This window comes from Pelodiscus sinensis, chromosome 29, assembly GCF_052426305.1.
Source record: "Pelodiscus sinensis isolate ZL-2025 chromosome 29, ASM5242630v1, whole genome shotgun sequence".
In the NCBI taxonomy this organism is placed as follows: domain Eukaryota; kingdom Metazoa; phylum Chordata; order Testudines; family Trionychidae; genus Pelodiscus; species Pelodiscus sinensis.
The window spans coordinates 7,451,602-7,476,340 of NC_143080.1; the positions used below are offsets into that span (position 1 = coordinate 7,451,602).

The 24,739-nt window shown below is 55.1% G+C and overlaps 1 protein-coding gene and 1 pseudogene across 1 annotated transcript; both read left to right on the forward strand.

Annotated features, from left to right (window-relative positions):
* LOC102443751 (glucose-6-phosphatase catalytic subunit 1-like) lies at positions 1-12,000 on the forward strand. The gene is made up of 5 exons (XM_075911522.2): positions 1-288; positions 2,269-2,378; positions 6,175-6,280; positions 7,028-7,143; positions 8,754-12,000. Exons 1-5 carry the CDS (start codon positions 59-61, stop codon positions 9,263-9,265), a joined length of 1,074 nt encoding a protein of 357 aa, XP_075767637.2. The 5' UTR covers positions 1-58; the 3' UTR covers positions 9,266-12,000.
* On the forward strand, positions 11,291-23,310 carry LOC149521303 (glucose-6-phosphatase catalytic subunit 1-like; annotated as a pseudogene).
* Positions 23,311-24,739: the final 1,429 nt, after the last annotated feature.

Genomic DNA, 24,739 nt, shown 5'->3' on the forward strand with positions numbered 1-24,739 from the left:
CGGGAGCTGTGCGGTCTCATCCACTCAGCACGCTCAGAAGTGTTGATAGGGAAGCGGAATGGAGGCAGGCATGAACGTGCTGCATGACGCGGGCATCCAGGCCACTCGCTACCTGCAGGAGAACTACCAGAGCTCCCAGGACTGGTTCCTCTTTGTCTCCTTCGCCGCCGACCTCAGAAACACCTTCTTCATCCTCTTCCCCATCTGGTTCCACCTCTCCGAGGCCGTGGGCGTCAAGCTGATCTGGGTGGCTGTCATCGGGGACTGGCTCAACCTGGTCTTTAAGTGGTGAGTAGCCCCCGCTGGGCCTGCTGCTTGCCCTGCACATCTGTAGCTGAATGCTTGGGCGGCCGCTCAGGAGAGATTCGGGGGCTGCCCAAGCTGATTAGCCGAGCACCTGTCCACAGCTGGCAGCATGTGTTTCTGAGGTGGTGCACATCCACACATGCCTCGGTGCATGCAACAAAATTTATTCTACACACACGGGGGGGGGGGAGGATTAAAGGGATCCTCGCTGCACACTCATCATCCCTTCTTCCTGAGGGTTGTTTGGCTGTGAAGTGGGCACTTACCCAGTGGGATCAGGGTGGCTCCCAGCTGGCGCTTTCCAAAGACAAGTTCCTCCATCGCTGATTTCCTTCCAAGTCAGCCCCGGAACGAAGCCTGGAATTGCATCGATTGTCCAGCTCCAGTTCGTGGATCAGTGCCCGTGAGAACACTCCTCGCCAGCTCGAGCTGCTTCTGACTGTTCTTTACAGGGCACAGCAGCCCAGTCACACCCAAGAAAACCCTTGATAGATTCAGATCCACCAAGGATCTATCTCCAAACTTTCCCCAGGCTCCCCCTTGCTGGCAGCCAGGGAGTGATCTAACAGCGGGACTAGCAAGGGGGCACCACACTGCAAGTGTGCTCCTGCTGGCATCACTGCCCAGAGGGGCTGGCGTTTAAGGGCTGTCAGGTGTGGGGCCGTGGCTAGGGGCTTACCAAGGACACAGAGATGCCACTGACCTATGGTGTGATACAGGGCTAGGTAGCCTCCTTTTCTCCTGCTGTGATACACACAGTGCTTTGCGGTCGATGAGTACAGGCTGCCATCCAAAGCCTGAATGTTTTTAAAAGCCAAGTGCATTCTTTATAGCTGGTAATTTAATGAGTTCGGGGGCACCGCTGAGAGGGTCAAATCAGACCGAGTTGCTTAGAACCAGGGCTACCTCCAGCCCGAGACTGGGGGTCCCCCGCTACAAGGCACCAAACCCACCACACCGAGCACGTCCGCTGCCCCCCAGCTAGCAAGAAGTAATACAAGCAACCGCTTTACACACTCCAGCACTCTTCCTTACAGGCGGGAGGGTATACAAACCAATCTCACCCACTCCAAAGAAGTTCTTCCAATCCCAAAGGACCAGCCACATTCCCAGGTCAATATATACCCTCAGATCTTACCCAAAAGAGCATGCTGGGCTGATCCTTTAGAATCTAAAATCTAAAGGGTTATTGAAAGAAAGAAAGAAAGAAAGAAAGAAAGAAAGAAAGAAAGAAAGAAAGAAAGAAAGAAAGAAAGAAAGAAAGAAAGAAAGAAAGAAAAATTGAGAGCAAAATTGGTAAAGGAACAAATTAAACAGCCCAGCCCCTGAACTTGGCCAGCTGGGGTTCTCTGGTCCAGCAGTATGTGTTGTCCTCCCAGACCGTGGATATTGCTGGAGCAGAGAGCCCCAGATATTAGAGGTCCAGCCTGTGGTATAAACAGAACCCACAAAGGATACACTTTCAACAGACCCCTCACTTGGCCCACGTGGTACAAAATTTGGGGCTAACATACCACCCTGGGGGCAACAACGTTCTGCTCATGACAGAAAGTGGCAGGGAGAATGCCTGGAACATGAGCTCAGGGAGGATGTGGGCATAGGAGCCTCCATCCGGGCCTATGTGCTTCACCCCTTATGATGTCTGCTCTTCTCCTGACTGGCTCCTCCCATGAGACGCTGACCCGTGGGGGGAAGGGGATGGAGTTGCCTCTGGAGTCAAGAAGAGCTGAGCTGGCGGGAGGACGATGGGCTAGCCAGCGCAAGGGCACCCCGGTTGTCTGGTTCACCCCAGCAGAAGCAGCCCACGGTTGGTAGCTTGAATGGCTCATGTGCCCTGCCGCAAGTTTTCTGCACCATCCCGGAAAGGGGGAAATGGCTGCAGGATGAGCCTGAGGCATGGGCAGGGTACGCATGGAGCAGCATCCTCAGGCTAACGTCGGGCCTTTTATTCTTGCCTTCTAGGATCCTCTTTGGGCAGAGACCCTATTGGTGGGTCCGGGAGACCAGTTACTATGGCAACGCCTCCATCCCTGGGATCCAGCAGTTCCCCCTCACCTGCGAGACCGGCCCAGGTGAGCCACATCTGGAGCCACGAGTCATTAGGCAGAACTGTGGTTCCCATTATACGTAAGGAGGGGAGGCACCATCAGCAGGATGACATAGGACATAAGTTGCATTCAAGTTGCAGTGGGGGAGGTCTAGATTGGAGATTAGGAAAAACTATTTCCCTAGGAGCACTGGGATGGGTTCCCGAGGGAGGGGGTGGAATCTCCATCCCTAGAGGTTTTTAAGACCTGACTTGACAAAGTCCTGGCTGGGAGGATTGAGTTGGGGTTGATCCTGCTTTGGGCAGGGGGCTGGACTCCATGACTCCTGAGGTCTTTTCCAACCCTGGGATGCTATGATTCCGTAACAGGGCGGGCATTTCTCAGCACAAGAGGGAGCTGTTGGGAAGAAGGGGGAAAGGATGTCTTAACTTGGTCCACCACTTAACTATCCTTGTTAGAACTTTTTTTTCTAATATCCATCCTAAGTCTCCCTTGTCTCATGGGAAGCCCCCTCCTTCTTGAGCGACCCACAAGGGACATGAAGAATTACTGATTCCTGTTCTCTTCCTAAGAACCGTTTACACACATGAAGACTGTTCTGAGATCCCCACTCCTCTTCTCCACACAACCCATGCCCAGGTCTTTCAACCTTTCTGCATAGATCAGGTCTTCTAAACCTTTGGTCCGTTTTGTTGCTCTGCTCTGGGGTCTCTCCAGTTTGTTCATGCCTTTCTTGACATGTGGTGCCCAAAACTGGACACAGTTCTGCTCCTAAGAACTCCTGGTGCCAAGTAAAGCAGACAGTTCCCTCCTGTGCCCTACAGACATAGGGGCTGTGTCTAGACTGGCAAGTTTTTCCGCAGAATCATCTGATTTTGCGGAAACTTGCCAGCTGTCTACACTGGCCACTTGAATTTCTGCAAGAACACTGACGATCTCATGTAAGATTGTCAGTGTTCTTGAGGAAATACTATGCTGCTCCCGTTCGGGCAAAAGTCTTTTTCCGAAAGACTTTTGCGCAAAAGGGCCAGTGTAGACAGCACAGAAGTGTTTTCCGCAAAAAAGCCCCGATGGCGAAAATGGTGATCGGGGCTTTTTTGCGGAAAACCGCATCTAGATTGGCCACGGACGCTTTTCCGCAAAAAGTGCTTTTGCGGACAAGCATCCTGCCAATGTAGACACGCTTTTCCGAAAATGCTTTTAACGGAAAACTTTTCTGTTAAAAGCATTTCCGGAAAATCGTGCCAGTGTAGACGTAGCCAGGGTGACCATAATTCCCAAAGGGAAAACAGGACACTGTCTGGGACTGGCCTGAGCCATCTGCCCCACCCCATGAGACAGTCATTGGTCACTGGAACCAGTGGAGTTCTGCCTCCCACCCTAAATGGGGTTGGACTCTTCCCCCACCCCACGCATTCCTCCACACCACACCCCTTTCTTGACAAAAGCAGGTATCTGTCTATTTGCTCTTGCCAACTGATCGAGTCCCAAAAAGTCGGGATGGCCAGGACAGAGTTTAAAAAAGGCACCAACCAGGGGCCAAAATGGGACATACGGGCATCCTATACATACAACACCAGTGGTTAGAGTTGTCCTTTTCACAATTGCATCTCATTGGTGACTCGGTAGCTCTGACCCACAGCTATTTGGTGGATTTGACTTTTCCTTCTCGAGCATGGTACTTTTGCACGTGTCTTTATTGGCTGTCGCCTCGGTGACTTCAGACCAATTTGCCCATGTCTCAAGATCATTTTTTGCATTTTAACCCCGACCTCCAAAGTATGCGGATTAGTGAAGTGGCCTTAAGCCCCGGGGTGGACTCGCCCATTCAGAATTAAATCACCTGAATTTGGTGAGCTTTGGTTCATTTGGGAAGTCAAGGAACGTCAGTGGGAACGTCAGTGGGATGGATCTGAATCCGAGTATGAGCTTAATTGACTTCCAGAATGAATGGCATTACATGGAATGCAGGCCACTGATTCTGAGCGAGGGCGCCCTGTTCACCCAGGGGCAGGGTGCAGTTTGAGTGATTTATTTTAAACTTACGCGGGTAGGTAATTTGGATGAGTGTCACAGTGTGGACGAGCACACAGATGACTCAGTCTTTAAAGAAAGGAAATATGGAGCCCGTGGGCCATACTATTAAACTGGTGCTTTTGTGCCCGACGCAGCGGCTACAGCCACTGTCCTTAAGCATTCCCTGCTCCCTGGAGAAGAACGGGAGACTTTGAATGTGCGGATTGTGTCCTGCCAGCTGTTAGGGGCGGGCCAGTCTGTGTAGGCAAAATCTGCCTTGGACTGAACTTGGACTGTAGAAGAAACCTTTGCTCGGACTGAGCAATTACTGAGATTAAGAACAACTATCTAACCTCTGCATGACAAAGGGCTGCCTGCCCTCAGAGCCTGCCCGGCCCAGGCGATAAGAAGCCGTGCCTTCCAGGAGAACAGCAAGCTGGCCCAGGACCAGGGCAGATTTTGTTTGCAAGGGACCCGGGATCTAGGCTGGAATTAAACGCTTGTTGCAGAGTTAAGTCGGAAGCCAGGGTGGCACCGTTGCAGAGGTGCCCTGGCTGTTTGTGCCAGCTGTTGTGTATGCATGGGATGTACACACCCGTGCGCTTGCACCCTCGCATGTGCACACACACACAGCATGCTCTTGCACACGCATGTTCACCCTCCCCCACTTACTGCTGCTCTCTGCTGGATGGACAGCTGCAGTGCAAGGTGGGCAGTCTTCTTGGCCCCAGGATAGCAGAGGAACAAGGCGGCGGGGGGGAGATCTCTTTTATGGGGCCAGTGTCTGTTGGGGGCAACAAGCTCTGGAGCCCCCAGGAGCCTTTCTGACAATGAGGAGCTCGCCTCCCTCACCGACGCTGGTTGGATAAAACCTGCTACCTCCCCCGCCTGGTCTCCCCACAACTGCGTGTATAGCGGTTCCCTCTACCTGCCGAGGTGCATCTCCCCAGGGAGGGGTCAGTGGCGGGGGCAGAAAGCACAGGGCTGGGAGCCAGGCCCTTGCCTCCTAATGCCACCTCTCCCCCTGGTGCTCTCTGTAGCCTTGGGCAGTGCCGGAGAGCAGGGATTGTGGGGTCTGCCCGCTAGCTCCAAGCATGGTGGCACTGAGGACCGCGTGTGGGGGAGGAAAGGGGGTTTGAACATGGAGGTGTCAGTCCGTGGCTTGGGCTGGTCTCTGCAGGGGACTAGTGAAGGGTTAATCCCCAGAGCGAGGCTCGGTTTGCACAAGCGCCAAGTATTCTGGTGGCATTTCCCTCACGGCTGTGCGTGAAGGGCGGGGCCTGTGTGTGAGTGGGCCACTGGCCCTGAGGAATCTTGTCCCATTCCCCGGCCTCGTGCTAGTGTGAGGGCAACAGGCGGAACCGAACCTGGGACCTCTGGAGCTTGGTGCACCTTGAGCGAAAAGCCAGCCGGCGCTCAGCGAAGGCTGTAGAGCAGACTCATTTGTTCTCTCTGTCTGTGGTCTCAGTGCCCCTACATGGAACAGTGACCCCCCACTGTTGGTGTGTGGGTTACATTAATGCTGCGGGGTCACTCCCCTCTTACATCCACCCAATCCTGTTAAGGACACCCCTCCTCCAGTGCTGCGCATGGGGGATTCTCTTTGTGCTTGGCCCTCCCCGCCCCGCCCCGCCCCGCCCTACTACCCTCCTGCAGCCAGCTGTGCCAAGCTGGGCTGATGCAGCCTCTTAGCTCTGAATCTGGGAGACCTCAGCACTCCAGGCATGTGGTAGGAGGTTGCGTGTAGTGATGTGGGCAGGGAACAACCCAAGGAAGTGTCCTACCTTCGCTTTCTCCCCCCCAGGGAGTCCCTCCGGCCACGCGATGGGCTCGGCAGGTGTTTACTACGTGATGGTGACTGCCATTCTGTCGCTTGCTCTGGGGAAGAAGAAGCCGACAATCAAGCACCAGTAAGCAGCGCTCGGATTGTTGTGCTTCTGGGTTTGCAGGGTCCGGGGAGGCCCTGAGGCCGGTAGGAGGTGTACGTTGAACCAAAGGAAATGAGTCTTCCTGCTGCATGCAGCTGAGCTGTGGAACTCACTGCTGCAGGAGGCCAGCAGGGCGACAAGCCCGGCCACACCAATGCACACGTGGAACCAGGGATTTGGATGGGGTGGGATCACTGTATGAGCACTAAGCAAGCTACCGCCTGGAGAAAGAATCCCATAGGCTGCATTGCTCTGCTGCAGTGGCTGGGAAGGAACTGGAGGGCCTGGGCTGAGGGGAATTTCTGGACTAGGCCACAAAGGAGTGAGGGGATCAGTTGCCTAACGTGTCCTAACGCTGCCTCACTGAAGACGGGGAAGTCTGGCGGCTGCTGTCACTGGCAGCACAGGGAGACCAGCACCGAGTGCTTTTGTCCCCGACTGGATGTTTTAAGCTTTCTCTGGATCACAGCCGAGGGCAAATCTCTGGCTCTGAACCTCTTCCTGCCCCAGGGGGGCTGCTGGATGCCCCTTTCAGTTCGGTGACTGGCAGGCACGGAAGGTTTTATCAGGTGACCTTCCTTCCTTTCCACCAGCTGGAACTTCAGCCGGTATGTGCAGGGAGACAGTATGTGCAGGGAGACACGGTTGAGATTCCAGCCTCTCCACCCGAGGGGGCAGGGAACCAGCTGTGTTGCCCTTTGTGTCTAACCAAAGGTCTCCCTCTTGCAGGTGCTTGCGGACAGCCCTGTGGGCCGGGTTCTGGGCCGTCCAGGTCTGCGTCTGCTTGTCTCGAGTCTTCATCGCTGCCCATTTTCCTCACCAAGTCATCGCTGGGGTCCTCTCAGGTAAGCGATCACGTGGCACCGTCGCTGCTCTTCCTCCCAACCGCACTGCTACTGTCGCGCTGAGCAAGGGGGCCAGATGTTCTAAGACCCCAAGGCCAGGAGGGACCGTTGTGTTACTGTAGTCTGGCCTCGGGCAGCTGCCTAGCACAGGACCTGGGACTGCCCACAGTCATTCCTTTGGAACTAGAGCCGGGCTTATAGAAACACCCAGTCGTGATGTAAAAAGTGCAGGAGAATCCACCATGACCCTGGATACTTTGTTCCTGTGCTTAGTTCCTGTTAGGAAAGAACAGATGAGACAGATGGGTTAGGAGGGCTCCATTCCACCTCGGACACCCTCAAAATTGGGCTCCGAGTGAGCAACAATTGAACCTTTTTCATCTTCGTCCGTATGGAAATACACTTATCGATGACATCACCCCGCAAGCCCTAATTTAGTCATGTGGACACCCGTATAATGCATAATCATAATGTGATGAATATAATTACCTCCGCCCCCGTTTACTGGTGACAGCTTTGTGGTTGAGGTCAGCAGTTCTCACATCATGAAACTCCTTGAATCAGCAACTTACAAGGGACACAGGGGTCAGGAAGAAAGCACAGTTAACATGGAGAGCATTCTTTCAAAGTTACTTCTTTGGCACCGCTGCATGCGTATCTATCCTGGGCAAGCAGGAAAAGAAGGATCCAAGCAAGTCTGTCAATCCATAGAAGCAGGGTTTGCCTGGGACGTGCCCCATTACCTGTCACAAACATCAAGATCCCTTATTTCACCCTTACACACCCCAGCAGTTACTCCCCCTGCTGCAAATGTACCCACACCCCATTTCCTGGCTGAATCCCTCCGGCTTCCATTCCCAGTCTTTGGCCGCGTGGGGCCTTTCCCTGCTGGGTGGAGCCATGACCAAATGCTGGTTCCCCGGGGAGATGTGGTCGCAGCTCCTCCGCCTCGGCTCTTTCAACGGAAATAGATGGAGCCATTCCCTGAGCCTGTCTCTGGGAGGCCTGTGTTCAAAGCCGTTCCTTGCTCTCGTGCCCTGGCTTGGAGTGCTCTGCCGTGCCCAGCAGCCTGGGCAGCCCGGCAGGAACGAGCCCAGGATAGAGGCTGAGATGCAAGCCATGGCTCGGCACCACTGCCTGCCCTGATGGCATTCGTAGTCCCACACAGCCCACGGGGGCATGTGCCTCCCCAATCCCTTCAACGCAGCGACCCGGCTCAGGCAGTTCCAGGCACGGGCAGGTTTTACTGCCCACCTGCCTTGTCTGGAAGGGCGGGTGCCGAGGGTGTGGCCTGGGGAGGAGGGTCTGGTGGCACAGAGAGAGAGGGGTGGTTCCGATTGCCTTTCCGTGCTCACAGAGGATACAGCCGCCCGAATGCTGCTCTTTCCCAGGGAGGAGGTGGTGCAGAGCTCGACTCATTAGTGGGCTCAGTGATGAGACGGTGACCACCTGGGGGCGGCTGCTCTCCTCCCGCCCCCGCCCCCGCCACGCTGTCCTGCCCCTGAGTGTCTTGGGAGCTCTGTGGCACCATCTCCATGCCCAGTTGTGTGTCAATGCCGTCCCCTCGCTCTGACGGGTTGTTTCTCCTCTTGCTCTCTGTTCCCCCTCAGGCATGGCCGTGGCTGAGGCCTTCCGGCACATCCATGCCATCTACCATGCCAGTCTCCAGCGGTACCTGGGCACCACCCTCTTCCTCTTCGGCTTCGCCCTGGGGTTCTACCTGCTGCTGAAGGCCCTCGGGGTGGACCTCTTGTGGACCCTGGAGAAAGCCAAGCGGTGGTGTGACCGGCCGGAGTGGGTCCACATTGACACCACCCCCTTCGCCGGCCTCCTCCGGAACCTGGGCATCCTATTTGGGCTGGGGCTGGCCCTCAACTCCCAGATGTACCTGGAGAGCTGCAAAGGGAAAGCGAGCCAGCAGCTGCCCTTCCGCCTGAGCTGCATCGCGGCCTCGCTCCTCGTCCTGCATCTCTTCGACTCCTTCAAGCCTCCCACCACAGTGGAGCTGCTGTTTTACGTCCTGTCTTTCTGTAAGAGCGCGGCTGTGCCGGTGGCTGCTGCCGGCCTCATCCCCTACTGCGTCGCCCAGGTCCTGGGGCAACAGGATAAGAAAACGTTGTAGAAGGAAGGAACTTGGGGAGTGATGCACACGACATGGGACATGTCACAGAAGCAGAAGGGCCCACAGCTACCCCATGTCTGTGGGCCCAAGAGCTAGAACTGGGTCCTGAGTCAGCTGACACCGTGTTGGCCCAAGCCCTTTCCAGAGCTCTCTCCTTGCTAGACCTGCAGAAAGTGGCCAGCCCTGCCCAGGTCCTGCTCGTCTGGATTCTGAAGTAGGGCCGCTGCCGACATGACAGGCCACACCGACGTGCAGGGCACACCCAGAGCCAACCCACCCTCTGACCGGCTCCGCGGATGGCTCGGCAGTGGGGCCTAAGAAGCAGCGTGCGACAGGCAGGAGCCCCAGAAATTGCGGCTGTTTCCCCTGCCAGTCGCGCTGCGCTGCTGCTGGCACAGTCTCCCCCGGCCGTGTGCTGTGAGGAGACCGGCATTCTCGGGACCAGAGGGCACACGCCCCTGCGCACGGCGTCCGGAGGACTCTTTGGACAGCGCCTCAAGGGCAGAGGCTGTTGGGGGAGCTAGGCTAGGAGACAACGTGAGGGCGTGTGACAGAAAGGCTGCATCTACCCTCCCCCTGGGGCTCACTGGCCTCTGTGTCCCACTAAATACCCCATCTCCTGCAGTTACCTTTAGTGTGAAACACTGGTGTGTGTGTGTGGGGGGGGGGCTGTATATAAGTGGGGTATTTTATTAAAACTTGGGCTGTGTTTTATTAACAGCCGGGAGTCCTTTGTCCGTGAGGTCCCTTGTCTTAGCCACAGACCATCCTGCAGTGGGAGCACTGGGGATGATCCCCAGGTAGGATTCTCTTTACTGGGTGATGCTTACTGGTTACCAGTTAACCTGCGGCCCAGCTGTCTCCCTGTTTAACCAGTTAACTGATTAAACAGGATTTTACACAAAGACGCCATTTAGGGACGGCGGGGGGCAGTATCTGTACTGGGACGCAACTTGCTTTTCGTCCGTTCCCCTGACTATCAGGGAGCGAGGGGAAAGGACACGGCTTCTGCGCATGCCTCTCGCTCCTGGCTGGTGAAGGGAAGGGGCAGAGGAGTAACGCACAGAATCCGTGTACTTTCTCCCTGCTCCCTGATAGGGGAACAGGAATTAAAACAAGCCACGTCCCGGTACGCACGGCTGCTTTTCCTCCTGCTCTCCCAAAATGGCGCCCTTGATTTTACACCCCCACTCCTGGGCAGTGTTTGGATTGACCAGGGAGGTTTCCCTGCTCCTGGGGGAATCCAGCCCCCTGTCTGGATGCTGCTAACCCATCCCCTGCCAGACGCACTTTAAAACCACAGAGGGACCCTCCTACAAAGTCCCTGTTGCCCACCCTCCTCCCTATTCATGCTGCTGGATGCTGCTGTTCTTGGGGAGAGGGACAGAGGCGCAGTGCCATGGGATTAGTCACTGGAAAAAGGAGCCTGGGAATTCACAGCCTGGGTCTGCCTGGCTAGAGCACAGGAAGGGGGTTGGTACAGTCAATGGCTGTGTAAGTCCCACATCTCTGTCAGTGCTGGGATGGAAACAACCCCTGAGAAGCACAAACTCTTTGTGGGTCCTGTAACCTGCCCTGGCACCAGGGTTCCCTGTGAGCTGCATGTTTGGGCGGCTTCTCAGGAGAGCTTCAAATGCCACCCAGCTGAGAAGCAGAGTGCCCACGGCTAGGTTTTTTGTTTCTACTGGTGGTGCACATCAGCACCACTCCTGGTGCGCATAAGAAAATTTATTCTGCACATGGACAGAAAATATTAGAGCAGTGTTTCTTAAACTGTTTTCCATGGTACACCGGTGTGCTGTGAGGCAGTCGGAGGGGTGCCACGGAGAACAACAGTTCAAAATGGAATTCCCTTAAAGGGGCAGGTGACCTTTTTTTTTTTCTCAATAACTTTCCCCGCGCCCCCCCCCCTTTTTTTCTCAACAAAAAATCCTTGGTGTTCCTCATAACAAAAAAAATATTGTTGAGTGTTCCTTGGCCTTAAAAAGTTTAAGAAACACTGGATCAGAGGGATCATTGCCTGGCATGGCCAGGCCCATCGTGGAGCAGGCAGGATTGATAGCCCAGAGGTATCTCAGGAAAGGAAGGTGAGCACAGCTGCCGCCAGGCTGCCAGCTGGTTCCAGGGACCAGTCCTCTAGCCCATGGAGCTGCTCTTTGCTCTGATTGATTGAGCTATCCCCACGCTGCTCCCGAGAGCTGTCAGGTGCCCGGGCACAGGCCCATCAGCTGTCAAACAGCCTCACTTCCTGGCCGTGAACCTGCTTTGGGGCTGTCTGGCTCAGCCACGCCTGTCTGTGGGGGCGGGGTTGGGTCTTTGGACTGGCTGAGGAGTGGTCATGGGCCCATCTGGGCTTCTTCGCAGGGCAGTGGGAGCAGGATCCTTACTGGAGAGGCAAGAGTCAGTCCCCAGGGCTGGCAGCCCAGCCCCTTCCCCGTAAATACATGAGTTAAATGAAGCACAAAGGGGGGGCGGTCTCGGGACAGATCGGAGTGGGGCTGGAATTAGGGTGCTCCATCACCAGGCTCACATGGGCTCTCTTGCGGGAGACGGGGGATTTGACATCACACATCTCCTAGCCGCGTGTCCCTGCCTGCCCCCTCGGAGACTTTGGGAAGGGATTGCAGCTGAAGGTGCAGAACTTGGCTTATCCCAGACATTAACGCGGTGGTTCGACGTCCCGATTCAACGTGATTCCATTGCAAATAAAGGACCATTTAGAAAAGGGAAGTTCAGCCCTTTGGTCTGCAGTCAATGTGCTTTCGGGGCATGTGTGAAAGGGGCTGAGCCTGCTGGCTGCCATGAAAGGGGGGAGGGCAGGTCAGGGTATGCAGAGGGCCCCAAGAACTCAACACTCAGATTCACACACCAATTGCAGGTGCCCAAAGCAGTCCCCGGCCTTGGCAGCTCTGGCGCGGGACTGTGGACTTTGTCTCCATGCACGACGCGGCATTTCAGTGTTTGTCAGCTTGTATTGGGGCTTTATTGCCGAGGGAAGGGGGTTCCCCCACTTCCCAGAGCATCCTGGTTCTATGCCTACGCCCATCTGAAGAGGGTTTTCAGACGATGGGGCGCGACCCGGTGCTGGGGCGTGGAATGTTGGGCCCTGGATCTCGGTGCTGCAGGGGGATCAGGTGACCAGTGGGGGATGCTAAGGCAGTGAGCTGCCTGTCCTAGCCCCACAGGCTGCGCTGCACCCCAGAAGCAGCCGGCAGCAGGCCTGGCTCCTAGGTGTGTGTGTTGGGGGGCACACGGGGCTTCATGCACTGCCCCTGCCCCGAGCACTAGCTCCGCATTCCCGTTGGCTGGGAATTTGCTGCTGGCTGCTTCTGGGGCGCAGCCTGGTCTGTGGTGCCAGGAGAGGCAGGAAACTGCCTTAGCCCTCCCCCCCGCTGCACCGCTGACTGGGAGCCTCTCAAGATAAGCCCCTCCTGCCCCATCTTTGACCCCCCTAAAGCTCCCATCCTCAGCCCCACCCCGGAGCCCACCCCCCTGTCAAATTCTGTTGGGTTGCAGTATCAACCATTTTCTCCAACTGGGTCATGAGAGAAAAAGTTCGAAAACCCTCGCTCTAAAGCCCTGTGCCGCGGCCACCATCATCCAGACACGCCACTGAGTCCCAGATATTGCTCCGAAACTGGGACACACGCTGTCCCCTGCCTTCCCCAGTCCTGCCTTGCTCGAACTCTGACGCGTCTCGTGTGACAGGCCTGCTTTTGGCCAAGAATGAGCTACCCTGGAGTCAGAGGGACAGAGAGTAGCACGCAGTCCGGATGCGGTGCCATTGAGTTGTCTCACCTCGCTGGTCTGGGCTGTGAAGGATGCTCTCCTGCTGGCAGAAAGTACTGGGCCTCGCACTGCACCGCTGCTTCGGAGGCCAGCCCATGGCAAACCATCCAGCCTGTTTACCTTCTATTGGGCCTCCTCTTTCATTTCACTGCCCCTCCCCCCCCCTGCCACCAAAAAGGATCTGGATTAGGGTTGCCAGATTCTTTCCAAAAAAAAAATTGAACACGGCAGAGAAAAAAATTGGTTGAGGAAAAAAAAACCCCAGGGAACCAAACTTGTTGAGAAAAAAAAAAAAAGTCACTGCGCCTTTAAATAGCCCCACACTCCCCCGCCCCCGCCAGACGTGGCAGGGGAAGAACGTGCCCGCTGGTCTTCCATCCAAGAGAAACAGAAAATACCAAACAGTGTACATGTCCGGCATTTTCTGGGTTTTTTTTACCAGAGGCGGCGAAAACCGGACTCTCCGGGCGAAAATCGGACTCTCCGGGCGAAAACTGGACACCTGGCCATCCTAATCTGGGCATTGGATGGGGATGTGCAGGAGATATAATGAAAAGAAGGGATGAGTAGCCCTGGCGGTGCATGTCTCCATTAACGCCCCCCCCAAAAGCGAACAGGAGAAGGGTGGGGGGGCTCGTGGTTAAGTCATTGGCCCGGGGCTTGGAGGTCCATCTCTCCACTCCCCAGCTTGGACACTGCTCGTGGGCCCACGATTTCACCACTTCGGGCCTCGGCTGCTCTTGGTAGAATGGGATCACACTAAGGGTACGTCTAGACTACATGCCTCTGTCGCCAGAGGCATGTAGATTAGGCTACCAGACATAGTAAAATGAAGCGGCGATTTAAATAATCGCCGCTTCATTTAAATTTACATGGCTGCCGTGCTGAGCCGACAAACAGCTGATCAGCTGTTTGTCGGCTCAGCGCAATAGTCTGGACGCGCGGGTGGCAACATCAAAGGTATTTGTCGACCATACAGGTATACCTCATCCCAGGGTTTGGAATAAGGAGTACAGCTAGTTCGGATTAGGAAGCCTAATCCGAACTAGCTACTCCGTGCCATGTGTAGCCGCGAGGCACGGGGTTCGAACTAGCCGGGATTTAAAAATGGCGGCGCCAGGCTTATGCAAATAAAGCCCGGGAAATTCAAATCCACCGTGCCGGTTTGGATTAGTGTGAGGCTTCGCTTTCTCTTTTCCGATGTGTTTTGTTTGTACTTAGCACCGCCGTTCTGAAACTTTCCCGTCTTAGTAGAGTGTGTCCATTGGGGAAAAGCTCCCCCGTCCATCCACAAGCGTGTGGGCCAGCTCCATGCATGCATGACAGCCTTTCATGGGAAAGGTGGAAAGGCACCTATTTTTAGCTTCCGATGAAATTCAGCAGCTGGAAACCCGGGGTGGAGCCAGTGCTGTGTGCTGGGCCAGCGATCTGCTCACCCCAGACAGCTGCTTGGGAATCGTTCTTAAGGAGCTCCACAGCTGGGGTTTTCAAACTTTTTTTCTCATGACTCAAATTGTTGGACCCAATATAATTTGACTAGAGCGTGGGCTCCGGGGTGGGGCTGAGGATGGGAGCTTTGGGGTGTAGGAAGGTGCTCCAGCTTTGGGGCAGATCAGGGCTGGGGCAAGAGGGGCTTCCCTCAAGCGGCTCCCAGTCAGTGGTGGGGCTAAGGCAGCTTCTTGCCTCTTCTGGTACTGCAGACTGCCCAGTAGCAGGTTCCCAGCCAATGGGAGTGCGGAGCTAGTGCTCGGGGTAGGGGCAGTGCGGGGAGCCCTGTGTGCTCCCTCCTCCCCGTATAGAAGCTGGGTCCACTGCCGGCTGCTTCTGGGGTGCAGACTGTGGTGGCAGGACAGGCAGGTTGCTGCCTCAGTGCCCCCCACTTGTCTCCTGATCCCCCTGCAGCCCCAAGACCCAGTGCCCGACATTCCGCACCCCAGCGCTGGGGCGCACTCTGTTGTTTGACAACCCCAGGGCTAGAGAGACAAGGCGTGGGCCAACTTCTGCTGGGAAGAGAGAGACGTGTCTAGCCACCCAGTGCCCTTCTTCAGGTTTTGTCAGACGATTCGAGGCTCTGATTCAGGACAGCACTCAAGCACAGCTATAGCTTTAACCCTGAGCAGGCGCGGGACTAAGCGCATGCTTATGGGCTTTGTGAACCGCAGCCACGAAGCCTCATTTATTTTCTTGCCTTTCCTCTGGTCGGTGTTAAACAGCAAATTAAAGCAGCACATTTTAAAACACCCCAACAGCTGCCAGTTTGCCCTCTGCCCCCTGGTGCTAGGGTGCCATGGCAGAAGGTACACGTAGTTACTTATTTGAGGCCCATGACCCAGCATAATTTGACGAGAATGTGGGCTCCAGAGTGTGGCTGAGGGCGAGCGCTTTGGGGTGGAGGAGGGGGTTCCAGCTTTTGGGGGTGCCACAGGCAGCGAGAGACCCCGCTGTGCTAAGCACTGAGCATTGACAGAATGAGAAGCTGGTGCCTGCCATAATGAGCTCAAAAGCTAATGAACAAACAACCCGTTATTGTACGTGGCAAGGCGGCTCTCTTAGAGGCAGCGCTGGATATGGGGTATGTGGGCGTAACACCGCCTGGACTGTGTTTCTGTGCTGCTGTGCCCCAACCAGCAGCTGGCTGTTTATTTTGTAATCAGTCTAACAACCATCAGCTTCTGATTCTGTTCCTCAAAGTACAGCCCTGTAGCCAACCCCGAGTGTCTCAGGACAGGTCTCCCATGGATGCTGGCTTTGCCTCTGGCCCAGCCCACGGCCTGCGCCCCGACGCCTGCCATTTGCCGGCTGCCGCTTCCAGCAAACTCCATCGACTCAGGAGGAAAATCCCAGGCCAGTGCCAAGTGTGGGATTCCAGGCATGAACCCCACCCCCTGTACATTGTGTCTGATGGAGGGATACCCTGGGGGGGCCAGGGCGGGGGCTGGTTGTAACTTGGTCAAACTCCAGGCTGGGCAGGTTCCTCTTGCCCCCACCGCAGCTGCATTCCTGCAGAGGCAACAGCTCCCGCCATGAGGGAGCTCAGGGCTGGTCCATCCCCCGCCCAGGTCTCCCTGACCCGCCCTACCCAGCCTCGTGTTCCCCACGGAGTCTCAACCCCCCCATGGCATCAGAGAATTAAAATTAGAATTAAAAAGCCTGAGATAAAATTCCCAGGGGTCGCTGCCTGGCCCATGACTCAGGCAGCGGCTCCCATCCTCAGGCTCTGACTCGGTTTGGGGGGGCTCTGCCCCTCAGCCCCGCAGGGCTTACGCCTGGTGAGGTCGGAGATCCTGGGCCGTTGAGGCCTGGCAGCGGTGAGGGGAGGGGTAGCCAGACACTGCCCCGGTGAACATTAGAACGTCCATACTGGGTCAGACCAAAGGTCCATCTAGCCGAGTCCTGACTTCTGATAGTCACTCAGCCTCGCCCAGAAGAAGCAGGAAGGGGAGTATAAGAGCTCAGAGCTCAGTTGGAGCTGGGCAGCGAACAGGCCAGACGCCCGTCTCCAGCTCCCATGGCAAAGGGAACAGCTGCGCCGCAACTGATGGGAGGATGGGTTTGGGTCACCAGGACCCCTGCCAGCTTGGTGCTTCGCGGAACCTGGCAGGAATGGCGTTTTTTTCTTGCTCAACAAATTGTAGCGGGTCTTTTTTTTTTGCTCGACAACTTTTACTCTTCAGGTTCCTTGAAATTCTTTCAAACTGAAAAGGGTCCCGTGGCCAAATAAAATTGGGAAGCACTGGTTTAGGGAGTCAGCGTGGCCTCCTCCTGACCTGGACCCTTTTACATATGGGAACCAATAAATAACTTTTCCTTATTCACTTTGTCTACCCCAGTCATGATTTTATAGAACTCTGTCCTATCCCACTTTGGTCTCCTCTTTTCTAAGCATAAAACTCCCAGTCTTTTCACTCTCCCTTCATGTGGCCTCATTTCCTCCAGCACGGACAAGAGGGCTACGTCTAGACTGGAATGATTTTCCGGAAATGCTTTTAACGGAAAAGTTTTCCGTTAAAAGCATTTTCGGAAAAGCATGTCTAGATTGGCAGGACGCTTTTCCGCAAAAGCATTTTTTGCGGAAAAGCGTCCGTGGCCAATCTAGACGCGCTTTTCCGCAAAAAAGCCCCGATCGCCATTTTCGAGATTGGGGCTTTTTTGTGGAAAACAAATCTCTGCTGTCTACACTGGCCCTTTTGTGCAAAAGTTTTTCGGAAAAAGACTTTTGCCCGAACAGGAGCAGCATAGTATTTCCGCAAAAGCACTGACAATCTTACATGAGATCGTCAGTGCTTTTGCGGAAATTCAAGCGGCCAGTGTAGAGAGCTGGCAAGTTTTTCCGGAAAAGCGGCTGATTTTCTGGAAAAACTGGCCAGTCTAGACACAGCCAAGGTGTTATGTTTGTGCCCCCAAATGCCATCGTCTTACTTAACCAAAACCCCGCCTGGCCTTGACCCCGAGTCAGAGATTGCTGAGTGAAATAAACATGTGGTCCAGGGAGGACAAAATGCTGGTTACAGAGTTCGGGGCTTGATCATTTCGTAAGGCCCCAAATGAGATAATGATAAAAAAGGCTGCAGCGGTTCCAGGAAAAGAGCAAAAGCAGCGTGAGGAGTTCACTTCCCTGAGAACAGACACTTTCTGATTAACCTGAAAAAAATCGGCTTGGAATGAGGCCCGTGGCTGGCTAACGAGCCCAGACCTGACTTTGGCACCATTTGGAGGCCTCTATGAATGAACCCATTGTGCTGGCCAAGAGGAGAGGTGGGTGGAGCCTGATCTGACCATGTGACCCACTGCATTTCACCACAGGATTCTCTTTGGGCAGAGACTGGTGGGTCCGGGAGACCAGTTACTATGGCAACACCTCCATCCCTGAGATTCAGCAGTTCCTCCCTCACCTGCGAGACAGGCCCAGGTGAGCCAGCTGCCAACACAGCCATCCATGGTGCCCATGCAGCACCCCGGAAAAGCCTGACAAATGCACAGCATTGACACCAGTCACAGTGCCCACAAGCAACTCTTAGCTTTCGGTTGTTAATTAACGTAGCATCCCGCCGGGCGTTGGGTGCTGTGCACCGAGGAGAGGGGGCAGGTCTCTGCCCCAAAGCATGTATAATTAGAGACCCAGATAATGACACATGCACATGCCAAGTAGCATTTTACTCCAGGTTCAACCTCCTAAATCTGGGACTCTCTGGTCTAGCCACATCCACGGTCCAGAAGGACCACGGATGTTGCTGGAACAAAGAGCCATAGAGGCGAGTTGCACAAGCTAGCTGGGAGTCCCGCGGGTGCTGGGGAGCCCCAGGAGCTGTGCCTGTGATGAGTGGAGAGTCCAGCCCTGGGAGCCCCAGCCAGGGAATCCTGGTGGCAGCGGGGCCGGTACCAGCCAGAAGGAATCCCCAAGTCCATCTGGGAACCCAGCAAGAGTGGGGCCACAGGCAGCTGGAGAGTCCCAGTCCAAGGAGGCTGACCGTGGGAGCCCTGGTATGGGGCTGGAAGCAGTGTGGGGAGCCCAGGCTTTGGGGAACCCCACAGCCCAGAAAGGAGCCTCCCCTGGTCCGGCAAACTCCCTTGTTCAGGACTGCTCAGGTCCTGAGGGTGCCGGATCAGGGAGGTCCAATCTGTAGTGAGTTCAGTGGCTTCTGATTTCTACTGGGATTGTGGCACTTGGAAATCAGACTCTGAATTCACTCCCATTTGCAGGCCTGCGTCGGTTCCTGCTCCCCATAGGCTCCATGCCATGCTGTGCGACAGGGCAGCTGGTGAGCCTGCTTGAGTTCTAAGGGTGAGACCGTTACCTTCCTGTGCAGACCATGCCCCCAAAGAAGTTGGTGTGAGCTGCACAGTAAAAATGCTGCATTGGCCCCTAGGTAGGACATGGGCCAGGCAGCCGATGAGGGCTATTCCTGTCGCCTGCGGGTAGAGGAGTCTGGGGACCCTGCATGCGTGGCAACCTCAGCAGCCTCTTGTGCTTAAATGCCTCTCTTGGAGCTTGGTGAGTATCATGGGTGTGAGGGTCTGTCCTGAGCCTCTCCCTTTAGTGAGCCTCCAGGACTATCTTGCATGGCATTCCTAGAGGCCAGATTGGATTCCAATTCCCGATTTGGGGATTGGGGACAGAGTGACATGTTGTGATGAATGGGAGGGATGCTGTCCTTTTCTAAACCTATCATCCCTGCCACCATGTCAAGGCTGTTCTCCACTCTGGCACTTGAAGTGCAGAAGGTGGAGAACATGGATGGGAGAGGTGCTGTCCTTTTCTGAACATCCCACCTCTGCCACCATGTCAAGACTGTTCCCCACTCTGGCACTTGAAGTGCAGAAGGTGGGGAACATGGATGGGAGAGGTGCTGTCCTTTTCTGAACATGCCACCGCTGCCACCATGTCAAGGCTGTTCCCCACTCTGGCACTTGAAGTGCAGAAGGTGGGGAACATGGATGGGAAAGGTGCTGTCCTTTTCTGAACATCCCACCTCTGCCACCATGTCAAGGCTGCTACCCACCTTCTGCACTCAAAGCGCCAGAATGGGGGACAGTCTTGACATGGTGGGAGAAGTGGGATGTTTAGAAAAGGACAGCACTCCTCCCATCCATCACACATGCAGGCACAGATCAAAACCCCCTGGCTGCCCTCCCTCGGCTGCTGTCTGGTTCCTACCTAACTTTTCCTCGGGGGTGGGCTGGAACAGGGCTGCTTGCTCTAGGCGGTGTCTATCTGCCTGCTGATCAGATTTATAACACAGGCAAGCACTCCAGCTATCTGGCCTGTTCTGGAATGGACAAAAGAATTAGAGGCACAGAAGCTGATGCCCAAAGTTTTGGAGGGCTGAGATTCTTAAAGGGAAACATGTCTCAACAGTTAAAGGCCTCAGGAAAGGCTCCATAAAACATCAGCCCAGGGAGCCTGTAGGGAGAAGGGGCAGGATGGTTATGGCTGGGGTGTTGTCATGGCAACTGCTCCCCCACTTGGCTCCCTGGGCCTGTGAGCTGATTCCCTTCTGTGCCTTGAAACTCTGCAATGCCTTCCCTGCAGGCTCGTCCCATCTCTCCACCCAGGCAGCCCCTCAGGCCACGCCATGGCGCAGCGGGAGTGTGCTACGTGATGGTGACAGCGCTGCTTAGCACCCTGCGTCCGTGATCTCCCTTCCAGCAGCCGGAAGGAACCCACCCTGCCTTCGTGCTGGGGGGCAGGGTTGTAATTCAGGGCAGTGACTTTAGCTCTGGGCAGAATGAACTCCAGCTGACCCCCGCCCCATGCAGCTCCTCTTGGCTTGGCCGGGGCAGCTGTCCCTACTTTGATGCTCCCTGGGTTGGGCTGTTGCTTGTCAGCCCCTGACTGTGTCAGTGTGCACACTGCACATGTGGTCTAGGGAGGGGCCACCGCCGAGGGGGTCCGTCCCCAGTGTGGGTTTGAGTTTCCACTCCCTGCAGTCCTGCGCTGGACAGCCTGGTTCAGATCTGGCAGCTGCAGGATTGGGGCCTGGGGTCTCCTTCCCAGACGCTGCGGCTGGCTCTGTCCTCCTGAAATGTCCCACAAATCTTACTTGTTGACTAACTTGTTCATCGCGCTCCCCTCTTGCTTCCCGTGGGCCCCACAGCCTCCTGACTGCTATGCTTTCTCTGCTTGTTGCAGGTGCCTGGCGCTGCGGATGTCCTTCTGGGGGTGCAGGTGTGTGTCTGTCTGTCCAGGGATCTTCCTCACAGTTCACTTCCCACACCAAGTCATGACAGGTGTGGTTTCAGGTGAGGTGCTGCTGCCCGGGGCTGTCCCTGGGGGAAGGGGGAAGGATGGGTGGGTTGGATGCAGCATGGCACTGGGGCGTGGGAGTTTCCATGTTATTCCCTGGGAAAACAAGGTGGTGCCCTGCAGTTCAACCAGCAGGTGTGGGGTTAAACCAGCAGCCTCTCCACAGAGTGACTAGCTGTGCTGTTCTTTGCCAGTGCAGGGCCACAGCGCTCTCTAGCGATGCTGTGGAGCCCTGATCCAGCCTGCCGCAATCCTCAGGGAACTATTGGGGTGTGTGTGTGTGTCTGATGCAACAGAATCTCTGAATCTCCCCCTTGCTTTGCCCAGTGCTGGGCCTGGGATCATCAGGGGAATGGAGGGCCGGGGGGGTGGGAAGAGCCTTTTAATTATCCGGCTTCAGATAAACAGCTGAGAATTGCCCTTTTTGCTGGAATTTGGCCGAGCAGCTAATGAACCCAGAGTCTCACGGAGACGGAGCAGCTGGGATTCATCTGCCTTCGCTCTGCGCTGTTGCTGTTTGGGTGCCTTGCGGTAGCACCTCGCGGCCGCAGCTGCGCCACACAGACAGTGAGAGCCAGTTCCCGCCCTAGAGTGCTCACCGCCTATGGGGACCCATGGGGCTCTGCTCTGGCAGGGGGGAGGGTGGGTGCTCAGAGTCCAGCCCTGCAGTAACAGGCCAAAGGGAGGGAGATGGGCAGGATGGTTATGGCTGGGGGCATTGTCATGGCAACAAGAGCTGCCTTCCTTAGGGCCTGGCTGCTGCTCCCCAAACTGGCCTGTATAGAGACACTATAGGTGGGTCAGGAAGAAGGCCCAGGTCTGGTGGAAATGGGAACGATGACATTGCTGGGTCATCGAGGGTTTCCCTAGTGGCCTTGGAAGGTCATTAGAGCCATCTCTTCTCCACACGCTTTGCCAACAGGTCGGAGCCTGGCTGTCCACAAGGTAATGGCCAGTGTTCCCTGTAAGCTGAGCACTTGGGTGGCCGCCCAGGAGAGATTTAAATGCCACCTAGCTGATTAGCAGAGCCCCCACAGCTGGTGGTGCACATGGGCTGGTGGTGCACATCTGCACATGCCTTGGTGCATGCAACAAAATGTATTCCACAACTGGATGAAAAAATTAGCAGGAACATTGGTAATGGCCCAGGTAGGGAATACGGGAATAGAGTCTGCTGTATGAAGGAGGGGGTTGGGCTTTGGTATCGCGACTTCTTCCTGCCTTGCTGATACGGGTGCCCCAGTGTTGGTTTCATGTCTGATCTGCCTTCCTAGGTGTGGCAGTGGCTGGAGCGTTTCAATGCATCCCTTCCACCCTCACCACCAGTCTCCGGCGGTGCCTGGGCACCATCTTCTTCCTGTTTTTTTTGTTTTTTTTATAATGGAGATTGCCTATCTCCTAGAACTGGAAGGGACCTTGAAAGGTCATTGAGTCCAGTCCCCTGCCTTCTCAGCTGGACCAAGTACCATCAGCTTCACCCTGGGGTTCTACCTGCTCCTGAAGGCCCTCGGGACGGACCTGCTGTGGACTCTGGAGAAAGCCAAGCGGTGGTTCAACCGGCCGGAGTGGGTCCACATTGACACCACCCCCTTCGCCGGCCTCCTCCGGAACCTGGGCATCCTATTTGGGCTGGGGCTGGCCCTCAACTCCCAGATGTACCTGGAGAGCTGCAAAGGGAAAGCGAGCCAGCAGCTGCCCTTCCGCCTGAGCTGCATCGCGGCCTCGCTCCTTGTCCTGCATCTCTTCAACTCCTTCAAGCCTCCCACCACAGTGGAGCTGCTGTTTTACGTCCTGTCCTTTTGTAAGAGCGCGGCCGTGCCGGTGGCTGCTGCTGGCTTCATCCCCTACTGCATCACCCAGCTCATCAGGAAGCAGGAGGAAAAGCTTTTGTAAGAGAGAGCAGGGCCACCTGCCTCTAGTTGCTCGGCCTGATGTCCAGGCCAGGGTCTGCTCCATGGTGCTGTATCACAGAGCCAGTGCAAACTGAGCGCGACATGGGCCTGCACTACTTTTCCAGTTGCACAAACTACACAGACTTGAGAGATGTAAACTGTCTGGGTGGGGTGAGAGTCCTGTGAACCTGCTCTCAGTCTGCTTGGAGGGGATTTGGTAGGTCAGGGTTTGCTTCACACTGGGTATTTGAAGCATGGTTTGGTTTTTCCCCTAGGAGGTGGTACAGACCCTGGCATGGTCCTTGTGTCCCCATGCACACATGGCTCTCTGCCCTGCGCTAAGCAGAAGAAGGGAAAGGGAACGGTAGGAAAAGTACAACTTGGCGCTCTCAGACTACGTCTACACTGCAGGAATCTGTTGGCAGAGGCAATGCAAATGAAGCACTCATTAGTATTTCTCGCCCTCTTATTTGCATAGTCTCTTCTGATCCATTTTGTGGAAGAGGCTTTTGCGGGGAAAAATCGCAGTGTATACCTGTATACCTACTTTTTTGAGGAATCAGAGTTCTTGCACAAAAGGGGTTTCTGGCGCAAAATGGCCCCGTCTACACTGCGTTTTTTGGCGCAAAACTCTCTTCCGCAAAACAAATCGGAAGAGGCTATGCAAATGAGCGTGCGATAAATGCTAATGAGTGCTTCATTTGCATTGCTTCTGCTGACAAATTCCTGCAGCGTAGACATAGCCTCAGTGAGGTGCTGAGACATGTGATGCCGAGCTATGCCAAGCGCTAACTCGGTGCGCAGCGAGTGGCAGGCGAGTGGCTTGCGCAGTCACCATGATGTCCCTGGTTTGTGCCTTTGTCTCATGGCTTTTACTCCCACCTAAACCCGGAGTAACTCATAAGGAATCAGACCCTTGCAGCCTCAGTGCCCTCTCTATGTATCCCAGCATGCCCTGGGCTTGTGCTGCAAGTGAGCTATGCAGATTTGCATTTGGCACGATGAGATACAAGCTGTAGCGTTTGCATCCTAGCAGCTCAGCGCTGGCGCGGGCAGTCGTGTCAGGAGAGTCTCCCTGTCCTCACCAGTGGGCACACAAGATCTTATGCCTCCTGGGAAATATCCAACCCTGAATATCATATCACAAAACTCCTGTCCCTGGGGGCACAGATCTTCCTGGGTCACCGGTGGGCATGAAAGTCCCTGCTAGAGCAGGGGACTCACCCATCTGTGGTTTCTTTTCACATGGGTACTGGTGTAAGGTTTCTTTGCCCGAGGTACTCAGACCTAAGAGTTTGAAAAGAGACCATCAGGGATAAGATGCCCTCTCTGCATTTCGGACAGTGAGATGTGATGTGATGGGGAGGAGAGCGAACGTGTTTATTTTCTCTTCTGTTATCTCCTCTTCCTTCTCCAGCCAACTGTCCCGAGAGGCTTGGGCGGTGTTCACAGCCATGACCCCCCTCCCTGAGCCCACTGAACATCACAAACTGCGGCCCACTGCCACTTATCGAGCTGTTTTCCTGTTTGCTGGTAACAGCTGCAGAGACTCCTGTTTGTACCAAGGGCCATTGCTGTATAGCTTGTTCACCCTGGCTCCCTCTTTCCTAGGAACAGGTTGGGGTGTCTCTTCCCGTGTTGAATAGTAATAGAGATGTAGCCGTGTTAGTCTGGTCTAACTGAAACAAAAGACAGGACTGTGTAGCACTTTAAAGACTAAAATTCTTCCACAATTTGATCTAAGGAAGTGGGTCTGGCCCTCGAAAGCTCATCACTAATAAACCATCTTGTTAGTCTTTAAAGTGCTACATAGTCCTGTCTTTTCTTCCCGTGTTGTGAGGTTCTGTATTTCCACCACTGTTAAATCTATCTCATGAATAACGAATCACACTTTGTCCTCGGCTTTCTTCCATCAAACATGTGCTCTGTTGCCATGTGCATTTACACAGATTTCCTTCCACAAACGACCTAGGGTGTTCTGCACAGCAGGGCTTAACTCGAAATAAGCTACACAAAGGGAGCTACGTCAATTACGTCTCTTATTTCGAA